This window comes from Hemicordylus capensis, chromosome 1 (genome assembly GCF_027244095.1).
Source record: "Hemicordylus capensis ecotype Gifberg chromosome 1, rHemCap1.1.pri, whole genome shotgun sequence".
In the NCBI taxonomy this organism is placed as follows: Eukaryota; Metazoa; Chordata; class Lepidosauria; order Squamata; family Cordylidae; genus Hemicordylus; species Hemicordylus capensis.
In genome coordinates, this window is record NC_069657.1 from 331187904 (window position 1) to 331201693 (window position 13790).

Genomic DNA, 13790 nt, shown 5'->3' on the forward strand with positions numbered 1-13790 from the left:
GAATTCCCTTTTCCTTGAACTCACCCAATTGCTGAGGAGAATCAAGCTTCCTGCAATCCTTTCTTGTAAGGTTCTAGAGTTATTCCCTGAGAGAAACCTCCATGCTGGCTTTGACCATGCTGACTCTGAATGGAGCAAAACTCCATTGCCCCTCACTAAGCCTTTCTGCACCTGTTTTCTCAAAGACTGCCCTTCTTGTTCTCAGAATTCCAAGCAACTGCTCTCTAGGTCCCACCCACCTGATGTACTGATTGGCTGCCATGGAGTTCACATATGGAGTTCGCATACACATATGGTGTACTGATTGGCTGCCATGGAGTTCGCATACAAATGGTAGGTTTCTCAAGAAAAAGTGGATGAATGCATCTTTCTCCTGGGAGATCGCCACATGTACTGCTGGAAGCCAGCTGTATAGGCTGCATGGCCTGCATGGGGCCTTGTGAGCTTTGTGGACTAGAAGATGCCAGTTCTGGATTGCCCAAGGAATCCAGAGTATGGGGTCTACAAGTATCAAAATGACACTTCCTGTCCCAGCAGCTAGACCCATTGGTAGTAATAAACGTGTACAGAAGAGCAAGGGTCCTGTTTGATTAAGGATAGCTGATAGTCCCTCCATGTGACCAAAATTGCATGACCCACTTGCTATTTGAATAGAATGTGAAAAACCGTTTGCATTGTCCCAGAACCTCAGCTTTCTCTGAAAATTGGAGTAGTTGTGCAGAGCGCTGCCATCAGCAGATCATTAGTAAATGGAAGTGACATTATTAAAATAGCTTATTCTTCCTTTCACGTAAACTCCACCTATATTTTTGTTTTGTAATTTTAAACAGTTACATGCCAATATAGCTGCTAGAGACCAAACAAAAACAGAGAGTCCATTCTCACGAGCAGTGACAAAGGGCTACAGGGTATGTGGGGAGAAAGCCCCAGATGATCCAAAAAACCAGGTTAAGGGAGCGCTCACTTCATAGGCACGTTTGCCACTGGGATTGGCCCAATCCCGACGGTACAGACGCACGTGCAAAACCAGGCTGGGCTCTCTTAGCCCGGGTTTGCACATAGGTGTGAATAGCCTAAGAATGTGATAGCATCTATTTGGAATCTTGATTTGTATTGGTGCTCCATTTTGAAGACTTTCTTAACACGGTTCTGGCTTCTGTGAGATGCTATTGGTTTCTCAGCAGCCCTCCTTCCCTCTTTTCCCCATCCCCATTCTAATATAGCACATATCTGATGCGGGGTTTTTTTAATGGGCATTTCTAATAGAGGTGGTCTTCCTCAGTTGGCCCATGCTGCTAGTAAGTGCTGGCACTCCATAGGGAAATGGTGAGTAGCATTAATGCTGTGGAGCTGCCCATCATAAATATTACATGATAATAATGTCTCTAAGAAAAGTTTCCACTGCAGCAAAAATGTTCATCCTCTATCTTAGAGTTGGAAACTAGGCAAAGCACACAAGAAAGGCACATGGTATTGGAGACAGACGTGTGTGTAAAATCCTGCTTTTTAACTGTCCTTGTCAAATTATTCCCAAACTTGCCCTTCATTATATAATTTATATTTACTTAGATGTTTAGCCTTCCTAACCTCAAGGCTTTGGTACAAATGATAATAAATTTCCCTAAAATCTTACAAAAATAGCATGATGGTTTGTAACATCCACTCACCCTTCAACTTAACTCTGGCTCCAAAAGCCAGTCCATATAAGCAAGCATGCCCTCTGTGATTTCGACACATGTTGAGGCTCAAGAGCTGATGGATATTCAAGGAAAGAGAGCCCCTTAACTATGGAACAGCCACTGTGAATGGTGTTCTGGGTGCTCTTGTCCTATAGCCTGAATTGATGGGATGTTTTCTCTCTCGCTCGCTCTCATTTCTCTTGTTCTGATGTGTTATAATTTTATGCAGGAAGATAGCCTCCTCCCACCTTTTTAATTTCTCAATTCACACAGTGCCTTTATTTGTAAGATCAAAAGACAATCTTAGCAGAAAGCCAAGTAGCAAAGGTAATAACCAATGTGTTCTCTTTCAGACCTCTATAAAAATGGGCTCCAGAGAGTAAACTTTGTGCCATTCATTGCTGTATTGAAGGTAAGGGAAGACATGCTTGTTTCACGCTCTTGGCTCTGATCTCTCTTACTGGTAAACCTAAGCTGGTTGGAAAAGTGTTCAGAATGAATTGCAGTTTGGCTGTAATTTGGCAGCGTTCAAAGAATACTCAGAATTTAAGGTGCCAGTACAGGAGTGGGGTGGTGGAATAGAGAGAATGAACTCAAGCAGGCACTACTATTTCATAGTCCCCTTTAATTTCAGTGGGACTTGCATGAGAACACAGTACAAACTCTGCTAGAATTATTGGAGTTTGCACAGCAGCCCCACTTGGTACTTGCAACCATTTTTCTGATTGATTGTGTCCTTTTATAATAACTTGATCTTTTGTACTTGGATCAACATTTTGTTTTTTCTTTTCATCAGTTTATATTCTATAAATCTTCAACTATCCATATTTTGTTTCAGCTTTGATGGATGGGGAATCAGTATCAGTAAATATAAAGCAAATAGCTAAACAGCTGATAACTTTCTGTGACCTCTCCTTCCACTGCAAGTGCTCTGTGGCACCTGGAAATATGTCCCTGAGGGTTGGGCAGCACAGATTGCTTTTGGGGAAAGGGGAAGTCATAGAAAATTGCTTCCCCAACCACCACAAATGCCAAGGCTGCATTAATCAAACCCATAAACAGCACTGGAGCTTCATTAGAATGTCAGCCACTGTACAGTGTTTACGTTATATTTCCTTTTAGATTGTGAAGTGCTCTGTGGCACCTGGGGTGGGCAGCACAGATCACTTCTGGGAAAAGGGGAGGTTGTCAAAATTTGGAACTCAGCAGCAACATTGGGACTTCTCACATTGCACTGGCATTTCATTAGTCATGGTGTGTGTGTGTGTGTGTGTGCGCACACACACCATATGGACTAATATAGATAAAACACACACAAACACTCTTTGTGCTTAAATCTGTCCTTTTAAAATCAGTGGGTAAAAGTGCTTTATTTGGCTGAATCATGCCCATATCAAATCAGTATTACGTGAAAGGTAAATTAAAAGGTAATGAAAATTATGTAGGGAGCTTTCTATAGATAGAAATCAGGCAAATGCATTCACTTTAAAAGTTATAAGGCCACAAAGACTGTTTTTGTGAGCCACCTTGAACAGTATTGTACTAGAGGGATGGAGTACAAGTATTTTAAATAAATAAATAAGATAATGTAAGTATTCTTAAGTCCCACTGAAATCAGTGGAGAAATATAAACCTATCCTAATGCTTTCAGTGAAAGCACTCAACATTTTCTGTGATGAGTCTGAGTTCACATTTTACTTAGGCTTCTTTATTCAATGTGTGGGGTCCAAAGCAGCCAGCCCTTTAGCCTTAAAAGTGTTTTGATTAATTCCATGCCTTTTAGTCAACACAATAACTTAATTTCACGTTAACAATTGTATCTACTATTGAGGCTCCCATATAGTGCTTGCTAGCATTCATACAGTGATAATTAAGATTATAGCCCTATGTACACTTACTTGGGAGTAAGGCCCCATGCATAAACATGCCTAGGATTGGGCTTCTAGGTTGTTTACAATTATTCTGTTGGCTTTGTGCCACAAAGTATTCATTTCCTATAGATAGTCAGAAACCCATTATTAATGATGGCAAGAACTTCCTACCATAGTGGGTCAGGAAATTCTAGTGCCTCAAGCCCAACAAATTTAGCACAATCTCTGGTGGGGGAAATGTACCTTTTTAGCATCATTTAGAAATTCAAAATGTCTTTGATTATATGTTCAGCCTTTGTCAAGCCACCTGTGTTAGGGGCACATGGATTTGTCAATTGACAATTTATTTAAAAAGTCATTTTGTTGATTAAATTGATTTGTCAGTTAGCTCCATTCTAATGCTGTGATAGCCCAGTAGCTTTCAATATGCTGAATAGTTAAAACTTGCTTTTGTGGTCAGTGTCAGCGCCCTGACCTTTGCTGAGCTGTCACCTGAGTCAGAACTGGTGGGATTAAGTCTTTGATATTGTGATGTCTTCACTTATCAATTGACTTTTTCATTACTGAAGATGTTAGGCCTTTTGTTTCCCCCCTTAGTAAGTACCCAAGCAAGTCTTAAATAGAAGACTCTTTTTTTCCCAAGCTGTGGAAGTTGTAGGCTCTGCCTTTCTCTTTTTTCTGTATTAATTAAATGGATTACTTTTGGGATTTACAATACAGTTCAGTTGTGAATCACTGTGCTTAGCATTCAAAAAAAGAAAGAGAGAGAGTGTGTGTGTGCATTTCTACGCGTGCATGCACACAGTAATATAATGCTAGGACAGATTTTGGCTCTACTTCATGTTCACTTTACATTGTATTTTATGACTGTTTTTAATGGGATTGCATCTCATGCAGAATTTGAGTTGGAAAGTACCTCCACTTTGACTCACAAAATTAGAGCTCTAAATACTTAAGACTTCTGTCTGATCCTATGAACAGTGTCTTGTGGTTTGAGAATCTAAAATAACATTAAACATCTGGATATGTGTTCTCTTTTCTGTAGCAAAAAGAAAGAGAACAGTGTTCAAAAATCAGGTAAAGATTTTTAAAATATTTAGTTTAGTAAAGCACTTTTAAAACTATAGTAAGGTGATATTCACTGAATAGAATACTCCTTATTTTTCCCCAGGATGTGCCTTGGCAAGCCTTTATTTTTATTTATTTTTTTCACCCCGTGGTAAAATAATTATAGCCATCTCAAATATTCTTTTCCATTTTGATCTTAATAATAATGATGGTTCTCTTCCTCTCTGTTTCAGCAAATTAACTCTTTGGTTCAAACAACTGACTCAAATTCTGTGACAGATATGTAATATTGCATTCTTCGTGTAATGGGATGTGTTCATTTAATTACCACATGGCCATTTTCTTTGCTTGTGATATAATGTAAAATAAAGTCTTCCCCCACCCAAAAGTCCAAGCCAATTAATAAAGCTTTTAAGTGCTTTGTCACGGGCCACCATGGAGGTCTGCAGAGAAGAACTTTAATCCAATAAACATTTCATTTAGATCATGAAAAGAAAGCGTGAGGAGAAGCTCCGGTAGAAGAGAGTGTTACCGGCAATTCTCTCCTTGCAGAGATGTTAGGAATTTGCCAAATTAAGCAAGAGGCCTTCATATTTAACACACAAAACGTGTCAAAACTAATAATGGGAATAGTTTAATTTGGGTTGAACCTTACATTGTGAATATTCTAAAAAGCCACAACTGTTTTCTTCAAAGACTTTACTGTTGAGCTGGATGGACAGGGCAGGAGGAGGTTGTGAGAAACCCAAATAGCAAATAACACTGACCGAACGTTGGGGTGGGGGGAGGAATAGATAATTAGATGTAATTAGCGTGTATGAATTGTTGTCTCTCTGCCCTTGGCTTGAATAAATTTGGAAGAAAAAAACCCAAGTGGTGAAACTGCTTTGATGTAAGAGGAGTCATTGTGGCTTGGCAGCATAAAGGCAGTGTTTTATACTTCTTACATAATGGTTGTGATACAGAAAGACTGAATGGACTCTGCACCCCCCAGTCTGCTTTACAGCAAGGACTTTTGGATTCTCTTGAAACAAAATGCAGCAGAAGTTTTCAGTTGTTGATAATGAGGTAGTGGACCTCAGCAGAGTTAGGCAGAAGCCATCCTTAGCTTTTGCTTAGATCTTGAATCACATTTAAAAAATAAAAATTCTGGGAAATCTAATTTCTTAAATCAACACTTCTCCCCACCCAACCCCAAAATTGGAACTCTGTCAGGAGCAAAGGCTAATGTCGAGGAAAGAAATTCAAATCAGATTTTAAAGAAAGGAAGCATAGTGAGCAAACTTCATCCTGCTGGGCCTACCTTAAAATAAATCGTCCATCTTATGTATTTGATCTCTTGTACTGATTGAATAACTGCACTTTTAGTCTAATATGAAATGTTGCCAGTTCTGTTCTGTTTTGTAGAAATATATATATTGCTTATTTATTTGAATACACTTAAAATTCAGTATTGAGATTGGTGTGTGTGTGGTGTTCTTCAAATGTTGATAATTTTAGAGACTTCTAGAGATACTTTTTATCTTGTGAAAGAACAAGATGTTAGAGGTTGGATCAGAAATATATTTTTAAAAGTTGTTTCTTATGAAAGACCTTGGAAAAAGGGAGCCATCTTGTAGTCTTAACACTCTCACCTCCAGTCTACTTAAAATAGCTTAATATTGTTCCCTATTGCTTAGGACATTTCTGTTGATACTACATGCATTCACCTCAGTCTGGCATTATTTTATTTATTTATTCTTTTCATCAGAAGGCTTAGATTCTTTGTCAGTAGGGCTCTATTTTAGTTGCTGCAGGAATCTGAGAGGATCTATATGGCTTCACTATGGAGTATTTGTGGGAGGGGGGCTGGTAAATAATCCAGTTGGAACTAAAGATTCAATGTGCCACTTCTGCTTGCTTAGCAGAGAAGCAAAACTTATTGCTCCAAAGAGAAGCTGGATGGTGATACAGTTCTGGGGAACTATTATTTTGTGTGTATCTGCAGATGCACAGATACACACAAAATATGCAGGAACAATTATTTTGTGTGTATCTGCAGTGTTTTAAGATATATAAGGAATAAATTAATAGTTGAAATCATTTGTCAGGGTTAAAAATATGAAGTAAAGTGGGTGCATTTCATGTAATTCACAAGGGCACATTTTTCAAATTGGGATTGTCACCATGATGCAACTGAACTGAAGCAACTAAGGCCTAATGTGTGTACATTTTGGGTATTTTCAGCTATAGGGTCTGATCCAAGAACCTTTTGTGAAAGTTTTTTAAAATGTGTTTAATGCTCAGATTTAAAAATTTTTAAATAGCAGACATGTATTTAAATTCAGGCCTACTACTCTCATTTTTTTCCACATGAGCCTGCCATGCTTTAGCTCCCCAACAACTAGGAAATGCTTGGGAAAAGGAAACCAGCATTTCATTTAACCCTTTGAGGGCTTATTATGTAGAACAAGTAGCCTTTTGTACTTGAAGTTGTACACTCTAAAAAAAGCAACACCTGAATAGCTCAGGAGCTGGAATAATTATGCCCGATTGTGTTTTGCCGGTGTAGGTCACAGGAAATTCACTTAGGGTAGAATCTCTACAAAGCTAAGATATATGCAGATTTTCTGTTGTTGGATTGTGTAAAAATTATTTACTGTTAATACTTGCATAAAGGTTAGAAAGGTTGATGAAGTGATATTTAGTATTGCTTTACTATTCACTGCATGTCAGGATGTAATTATGACTGATTCATGGAACTGTCTTAGGAACGAACCATCTTTATTAAAATGCTGATCAAGATAAGAGCTGACAGTAATAAAGAATAGAACATTTTAGTCTTGTTGCTTTTCAATGATTGCTAATTACCCCAGAGGTCATGTATAGTGCTTGGGAGGATTCATTGACATTATTTTCTTTTAAGTCTGCTGTTTGAACAACATCTGAACATGAAGACAAAGACTGAGTGCATACTGAACAATAGTTTGACCAAGTTTTTTATTCCACAAAATGCTAGATGATTCCTCTCTTTTTCCCCTGCTTTGTTATAGAAATTTATGTTCATATGAGAAGTGCTGAAAGGCAAAGATCTTTGTTCTAAAGAGTCCCTACTCTAATCATATCCATCACTGTCTTCAGAAGGCCAAACAAATAAGGCAAAACAATATACTGCTTACTCTCCTATTGTTGCTGTATGTAGAGCACAACCCGAAGTAGAGGTAATTAAAGTCTAATGTCCTTCCTATGACTTTGTCAGCTCCTAAATCGAAATCTTCCATTTATTTATTGGATTGCAAGATTCATCTAACTTACCAAATACCTTTAGATGGAGTGCTTTTTTGTACATTTTGTGTCACGTGAGAAACTGCAATGCAGGTGGCATTTACATGTTGGGATCCAAAGAGAAAACTAGTCTAAAAAGGCAAGCTGAAGAAATAAAAAGCACTGTCAAGAGTCTGGGCAGGAACATAGCCTAAAGAGCTCAGTACGTGGAGGGGAGGGAGGCAAGTAATTTGGGTCTAAACACTAAGCCAGTTCGGGCTAAACCTGCACTTAATAGAAACTGCAGGGGGAAATGGACACATTAGGGTTCATGAACCAGGGTGAAGTGTGGGCCACTTCAGGAGGCAGGTTGTAGACTAGTTCTCAGGGGCAGCATGGCAGCCCACGCCATGGATGCCCACCTGCAGAGGAAAAAATATGAAATGGCACCACCATACTTTTCCTCGTCCTTTCCTAATAGAAAAGGAAGGAATAGGAAGAACATTTGAAAGACGGAAGGAACTGGGGTTGGTTTTAATAGGTGGAAAAATGAGTAAGGGAAAGGAGGGGGGCACAATTTGCTCAGCTTCAGGCAGCAGGATGTCGGGCTGGCAGTGCAAGCGTATGCAGAAAGAGGTCAGGCCATTTGGAACTTGAGGACCATAATAGAGGCAGTATGATTTAGAGGTAACACTGATAATGGTGCAGTGGGGAAATGCTTGACTAACAAGCAGAAGGTGGCCGGTTCGAATCCCCGCTGGTACTATACTGGTCAGCAGCGATATAGGAAGATACTAAAAGGCATCATCTCACACTGCGCAGGAGATGGCAATGGTAAACCCCTCCTGTATTCTACCAAAAGAAAACCACAGAGTTCTGTGGGCACCAGGAGTTGAAATCAACTTGACGGCACACCTGATAGACTGAGAACCAACAGAATTGGATAGTTGTACTTGCAGGACTGGTGCAAACACAACACTAGAGAGCTCCAGCAGTGCTTAAGAGATTGGGTGTGTGTGGCAGAATTATGCTCCCCGCTCACTCGCCCTGGGGTGAATTATACCTCTTTAGCAATAGCAATAGCAATAGCACTTACATTTATATACCGCTCTATAGCTGGAGCTCTCTAAGCGGTTTTACAATGATTTAGCATATTGCCCCCAACATTCTGGGTACTCATTTTACCGACCTCGGAAGGATGGAAGGCTGAGTCAACCTTGAGCCCCTGGTCAGGATTGAACTTGTAACCTTCTGGTTACAGGGCGGCAGTTTTACCACTGCGCCACCAGGGGCTCTGTCACCTTAAGCAGTCACCTTAAGTGGTGCAGTGGGGAAATGCTTGACTAACAAGCAGAAGGTGGCTGGTTCGAATCCCCGCTGGTACTATATTGGGCAGCAGCGATAAAGGAAGATACTGAAAGGCATCATCTCATACTGCGCAGGAGATGGCAATGATAAACCCCTCCTGTATTCTACCAAAGAAAACCACAGGGCTCTGCGGATGCCAGGAGTCGAAATCGACTTGATGGCACACTTTACCTTACCTTTACCATCTTAAGTATAGTTATTGAATATGTTGGCAACAATATTATTTATTTATTACATTTATATACTGCCCCATCCAAAGGCTCTGCGTGGTGCACAACAAGTTTAAAAAGACATAAAACACCACCTAAAACACACTGTTTAAAACAATATAAAAGCAATTTAAAAACAATTCAAACCCATTTAAAAACCAATTAAAATACCCCAAAACAATTTAAAACCGAAATTATTAACCAAAATTAGCAGTAAAGGTTCTCTTTTAGCCAGGATATGGTTCTCTCACAACCAGATTCCTGCATAAGCTCTGGTTATGAAGCAGGCTAGCAAACCCTGGGTAAAAGGGAAGGTGTTTAACCATAGCTGAAATCTGGTTGTGAGAGAAGAATGGTTGAGGAAGAGAGTATGATCATATAAATATGAACATATGAAGCTGAATTATGCTGAAGATCTAGATCAGTATTGTCTGCACTAACTAGCAGTGCACTGTCTTCGCATCCTATCTGGGCCTTTCCCAGACAGCATACTTTACCATGGGATTAAGAGGGGTGAAATATTGTGAGTTACAGGGCATATTGGATATTTCGAATTTGCCCAAAAGCCCAACGCAAATTTTTTTTACCCTGAACATAAATCAGGCTAAGCTTTAATATGCAATGAAAAACCCAAATTGTATATGCAGTGCTCCCTGATAGCTCACAGGGACTTTGATGTAAATCTAGACGATATGTGAATGCACACCTGCCCTTCTAAAGCAAAGTTACCATCTGGCAGGGCTCTTGGAGATGCTGGGGAATCTAGGAACTTTTATATGGAAAGTATCTGCGGCCTCTACCACTGAGCTATGGCACCTCCCAAATTCTTTCACCCACTCTTGTATTTTTAATTTTAGAGAATCCCCAGTTAACATGTGTACCAATTAACTCTGGTAAACTTGAACCACATGTTAACTTGTGTACCATACTTTTAAGAAGTCCATGCTTTAAGAAGTCAACTAGTTACTATAGTTAAGAACTCCCCTGAGTTAACATGTGTACCAGGGATGATTTGAAAGTAAATTAGAATGGAACCATCCTCAACTAGCTGGGGGTGGCTGGCTGTTTGGGCACAATAAGTACTTGGGGATTCATGGCCAAACAAGTTTAACCACTTGACAAGGAAGGCTTGACCTCAATGACTGGTTGCTGATGTGTTGCATTAATATAGGGCCTTGTTTTTATTGATTGCTCCTCTGGTTTTACGAGGCTGTTAAACATGTATGTCCTTCATTTGAACACATATGTAGACAAAATTCTCATTTTAGATGTGCACATTGACACATAGGATGTGTAAGTCCAGAATAATAGTATCGGTAACAGAATTTAAAAGAAGCCATTCATATGTTTATACTTAGGATCTGTTTCCCCCCCAACAAGACTAAGCTGTTAAGAAATAGACAAATTTTAAACAGGAAATAAAAACTTTGCTAAAGATGAATACTCTACAGAGCTTCCATCAAGTAGAATGTCTTAAAACCTATAAAATTTAATTTGGTCCTCTTTGTTATGAAGAAGAGATGTCCTCACTTCTTTAGTGATAGTCAGGCTTGAAGGAGGAGTAGACCTCAGTTGGAGGAACTGCTTGGAAGGTGGGGTTCTCCAAATAAGGAAAAAAGCATGGGAGAATCAAACTCCTGTGGCCCAATCCAGAGTGAGGGGCACAGTTTACTGGACAAAAGCCTATAGAGAAGTAAGGGAGGGGTGTGTTAGAGTTCGATTCTTCCCTGGAGGCCTCTGAATGAGGTCTGATTAGCAAGGGAGTCGAGTCTGACAGCCTTGGTCTGGGAATCAACTGGAAGTTCCATATTTGGAAGTAAGTAGGAAGGATAGTGTCCAGTTTAGCTAGACATATCAGGGAATTTTATTTTTTTGTTTAAGTGCCCGGGTCTGACTGCATGGTTCTTGTAATTCCTGGGGAAGGGGTTACTCTAGTGGAAGCAGTGATTGTTGATGCCTCTATAATTTTCCTTGTCACCCAATTATTAATAAATCCTTCTTGTTGTTATAGATTGCCACTCCTTATTGGGTCCTGCCCTAGTCACATACTCTTGAAGGCCTAAGACTGCTCAAGCCTTTCTTCAGAGAGGGTTTTTCCAATTAACTTTCCCAGAATATTCCCTTGGAAGGGTGAATCTGCTCTTATAAAAAAAGTGGATGGTGGTGGCAGCCTACCCTGGACTCCTCACAGCTAGAGGAGGGATTTTGCCGCTCCTTTGATAATTACAACTTCAAATATGTTTTTTCTGTACAGTCTCTACTAAGCAGTTACCATTAGCACATTTCTCATTTCCTTTCTAACTGTTGCAGATTCCTAAGAGTAGCTCATAGCAAACATACTACACTGAGCTATCTTACCAGCATTTAGGACACATCTTTTAGGAATAAGTCCCTTCATGATAGCACCACGAACACAATTATATTACTAAGGCTGCGATTTTGAAATGGCTCTGCATACTCTTGGAATGTTCTGCTGTGATTGCACAAGCTCCTCAGCCTTTACTTTTTTCTGTCTCTTCAGGGACTCAGATTCAAGCAGTAGCTGAATTTTGTCCACTTTTTTACATTCCATCTGTCAGATCCAGCATTCTTTTAGTCCCTCCCCTGGTACTAAAGAAACTTACAGGTGTGATCTCGAAACCACTTGCAGACAAAGGGTGTGCTGGTGCTATGTCAGAAGCGGCAGTGTTGCTCTTAGCTTCAACTAACTTAGCAGTAGTTATTGCATGGAGTGGGGATGAATTCTGATGACCTCCCCTTCCCCTAGAACTCTGTGCCACATGAAAATATGTTCCTAAGGATTGTGCATTTTCATGTGGCACAGAACATTTCTGAGGAAACGGGTTATGTAAGTACACAGACCTGTCAGCCTGATGTTGATACCTGTCAAGAATCTAGAACAGATTATTAAGCAGTCTGTCTGTGAGCACTTAGAAAATAATGTGATGATTAGTAGGAGCCAGCATAGATTTCCTAAGAATAAGTCATGCTAGATTAATCTCATGTCTTTTTTTCTTTTAAATAGTTATTATTTTGGTAGATCATGTGAATGCTGTGGACATAATATATCTCAGTTTCAGCAAAGCATTTGACAGTGTTTCCTATGATACCCTTGTTGAATTTGGTAAAATGTGTTCGATGAATTCAAAACTGGTTGAACAACCATACCCAGTGAGTACTCACTGAAAATTCCACATCATCCTGGAGAGAGGTATTGATGGGAGTGCCACAGGGCTCTGACCTGTTCAATATTTTAATAAATGATGTGAAGGAGGGAGTAAAGGGGATGCTGATCAAATGTGCAAATGACACAAAGCTGGGGGTGATAACATATTAGAAGACAGAATCAAAATTAAGTCTGATTTGGATGGACTTGAATATGAGGCCAAAATCGACATCTTAGCCAAATGGGGAGAAATAAAGTTCTGCAACTGAGTATATCAAATCAAATCCTTTATTATGGCCATAGGCCAATATCAGTATGCCAGTTGGATTATCAAATGTGCAAATATAGGATGGGGGGGACCTGGTGTGGCAATTGTACATGCGAAAGGGACCTAGGTGTCTTAGTGGACAAGTTAAACATGAGTCAACTCATATTGACTCATGAGTCAACTCATGATACAACTGCTTAAAAGCTATTGTGCTTCTAGGCTGCATTAGCAGAAGCATAGTGACCAAATGCAGAAGAAGTAACTGTTTGTTCTGTTTGTTGTTGTCAGACCTCGTTTGGAGTAGTGTGTCTAGTTCTGGACACCACATTTTTAAAAGGGCATTGATAATTTGGAACGGATTCAGAGGGAGGACAAGGATGGCGAGGGGTCCGGAAACCAATTCACATCAGAAATGGTCTAAGTTATATTTAGCCTGGAGAGGAGAAGCTAAGGAGGAAGTGATAGCCATCTTCAAATATTCTGAGGTCATTGAAGAAGAAGAAGTGGACTAGTTCTCTGTGCTCCTGAGGGCAAGATTTGAACAAATGGACTGAAATTACAAGGAAGCAGGTGTGAGTTAGACATTAGGAAGAACTGCCTAGCTGTAAGACGTATTTGGAAGTGGAGCAACCTCATGCAGTGCTTGGCTCTCCAAACAAAGACTGGGCAGCCATCTGTCAGGGATGCTGAAGCAGTTTCCTGCACTGAGCAGTGGGGATGGACTAGAAGACTTCCAAGGTCCGTCCCTTCCAAATCTAAAATCCTACAAAACCATTGTCTATGTATGGATATTCAGCAACTCATTGATTTGTATTCTGCCTTTCCACCATTTAGGTCTTCAAGGTGACTTACAAGCATGTTTTAATGAAGTTGTTTACAGTCTTGGCAGGGCCAAGCTTTTACATGAAGATTTCTTAC

At 39.9% G+C, this 13790-nt stretch overlaps 1 protein-coding gene across 4 annotated transcripts in view; it reads left to right on the plus strand.

Moving 5' to 3' along the window:
- The window catches only part of AFG1L (AFG1 like ATPase), a 109845-nt gene that overhangs the window by 46015 nt on the left and 50040 nt on the right, over nucleotides 1–13790 (plus strand). For all 4 annotated transcript variants that reach the window (XM_053296118.1, XM_053296286.1, XM_053296036.1 and 1 more), the window contains exon 7: nucleotides 2033–2091. In XM_053296118.1, coding sequence (XP_053152093.1) covers nucleotides 2033–2091 — 59 coding nt within the window. The remainder of the gene's footprint in view (nucleotides 1–2032; nucleotides 2092–13790) is intronic.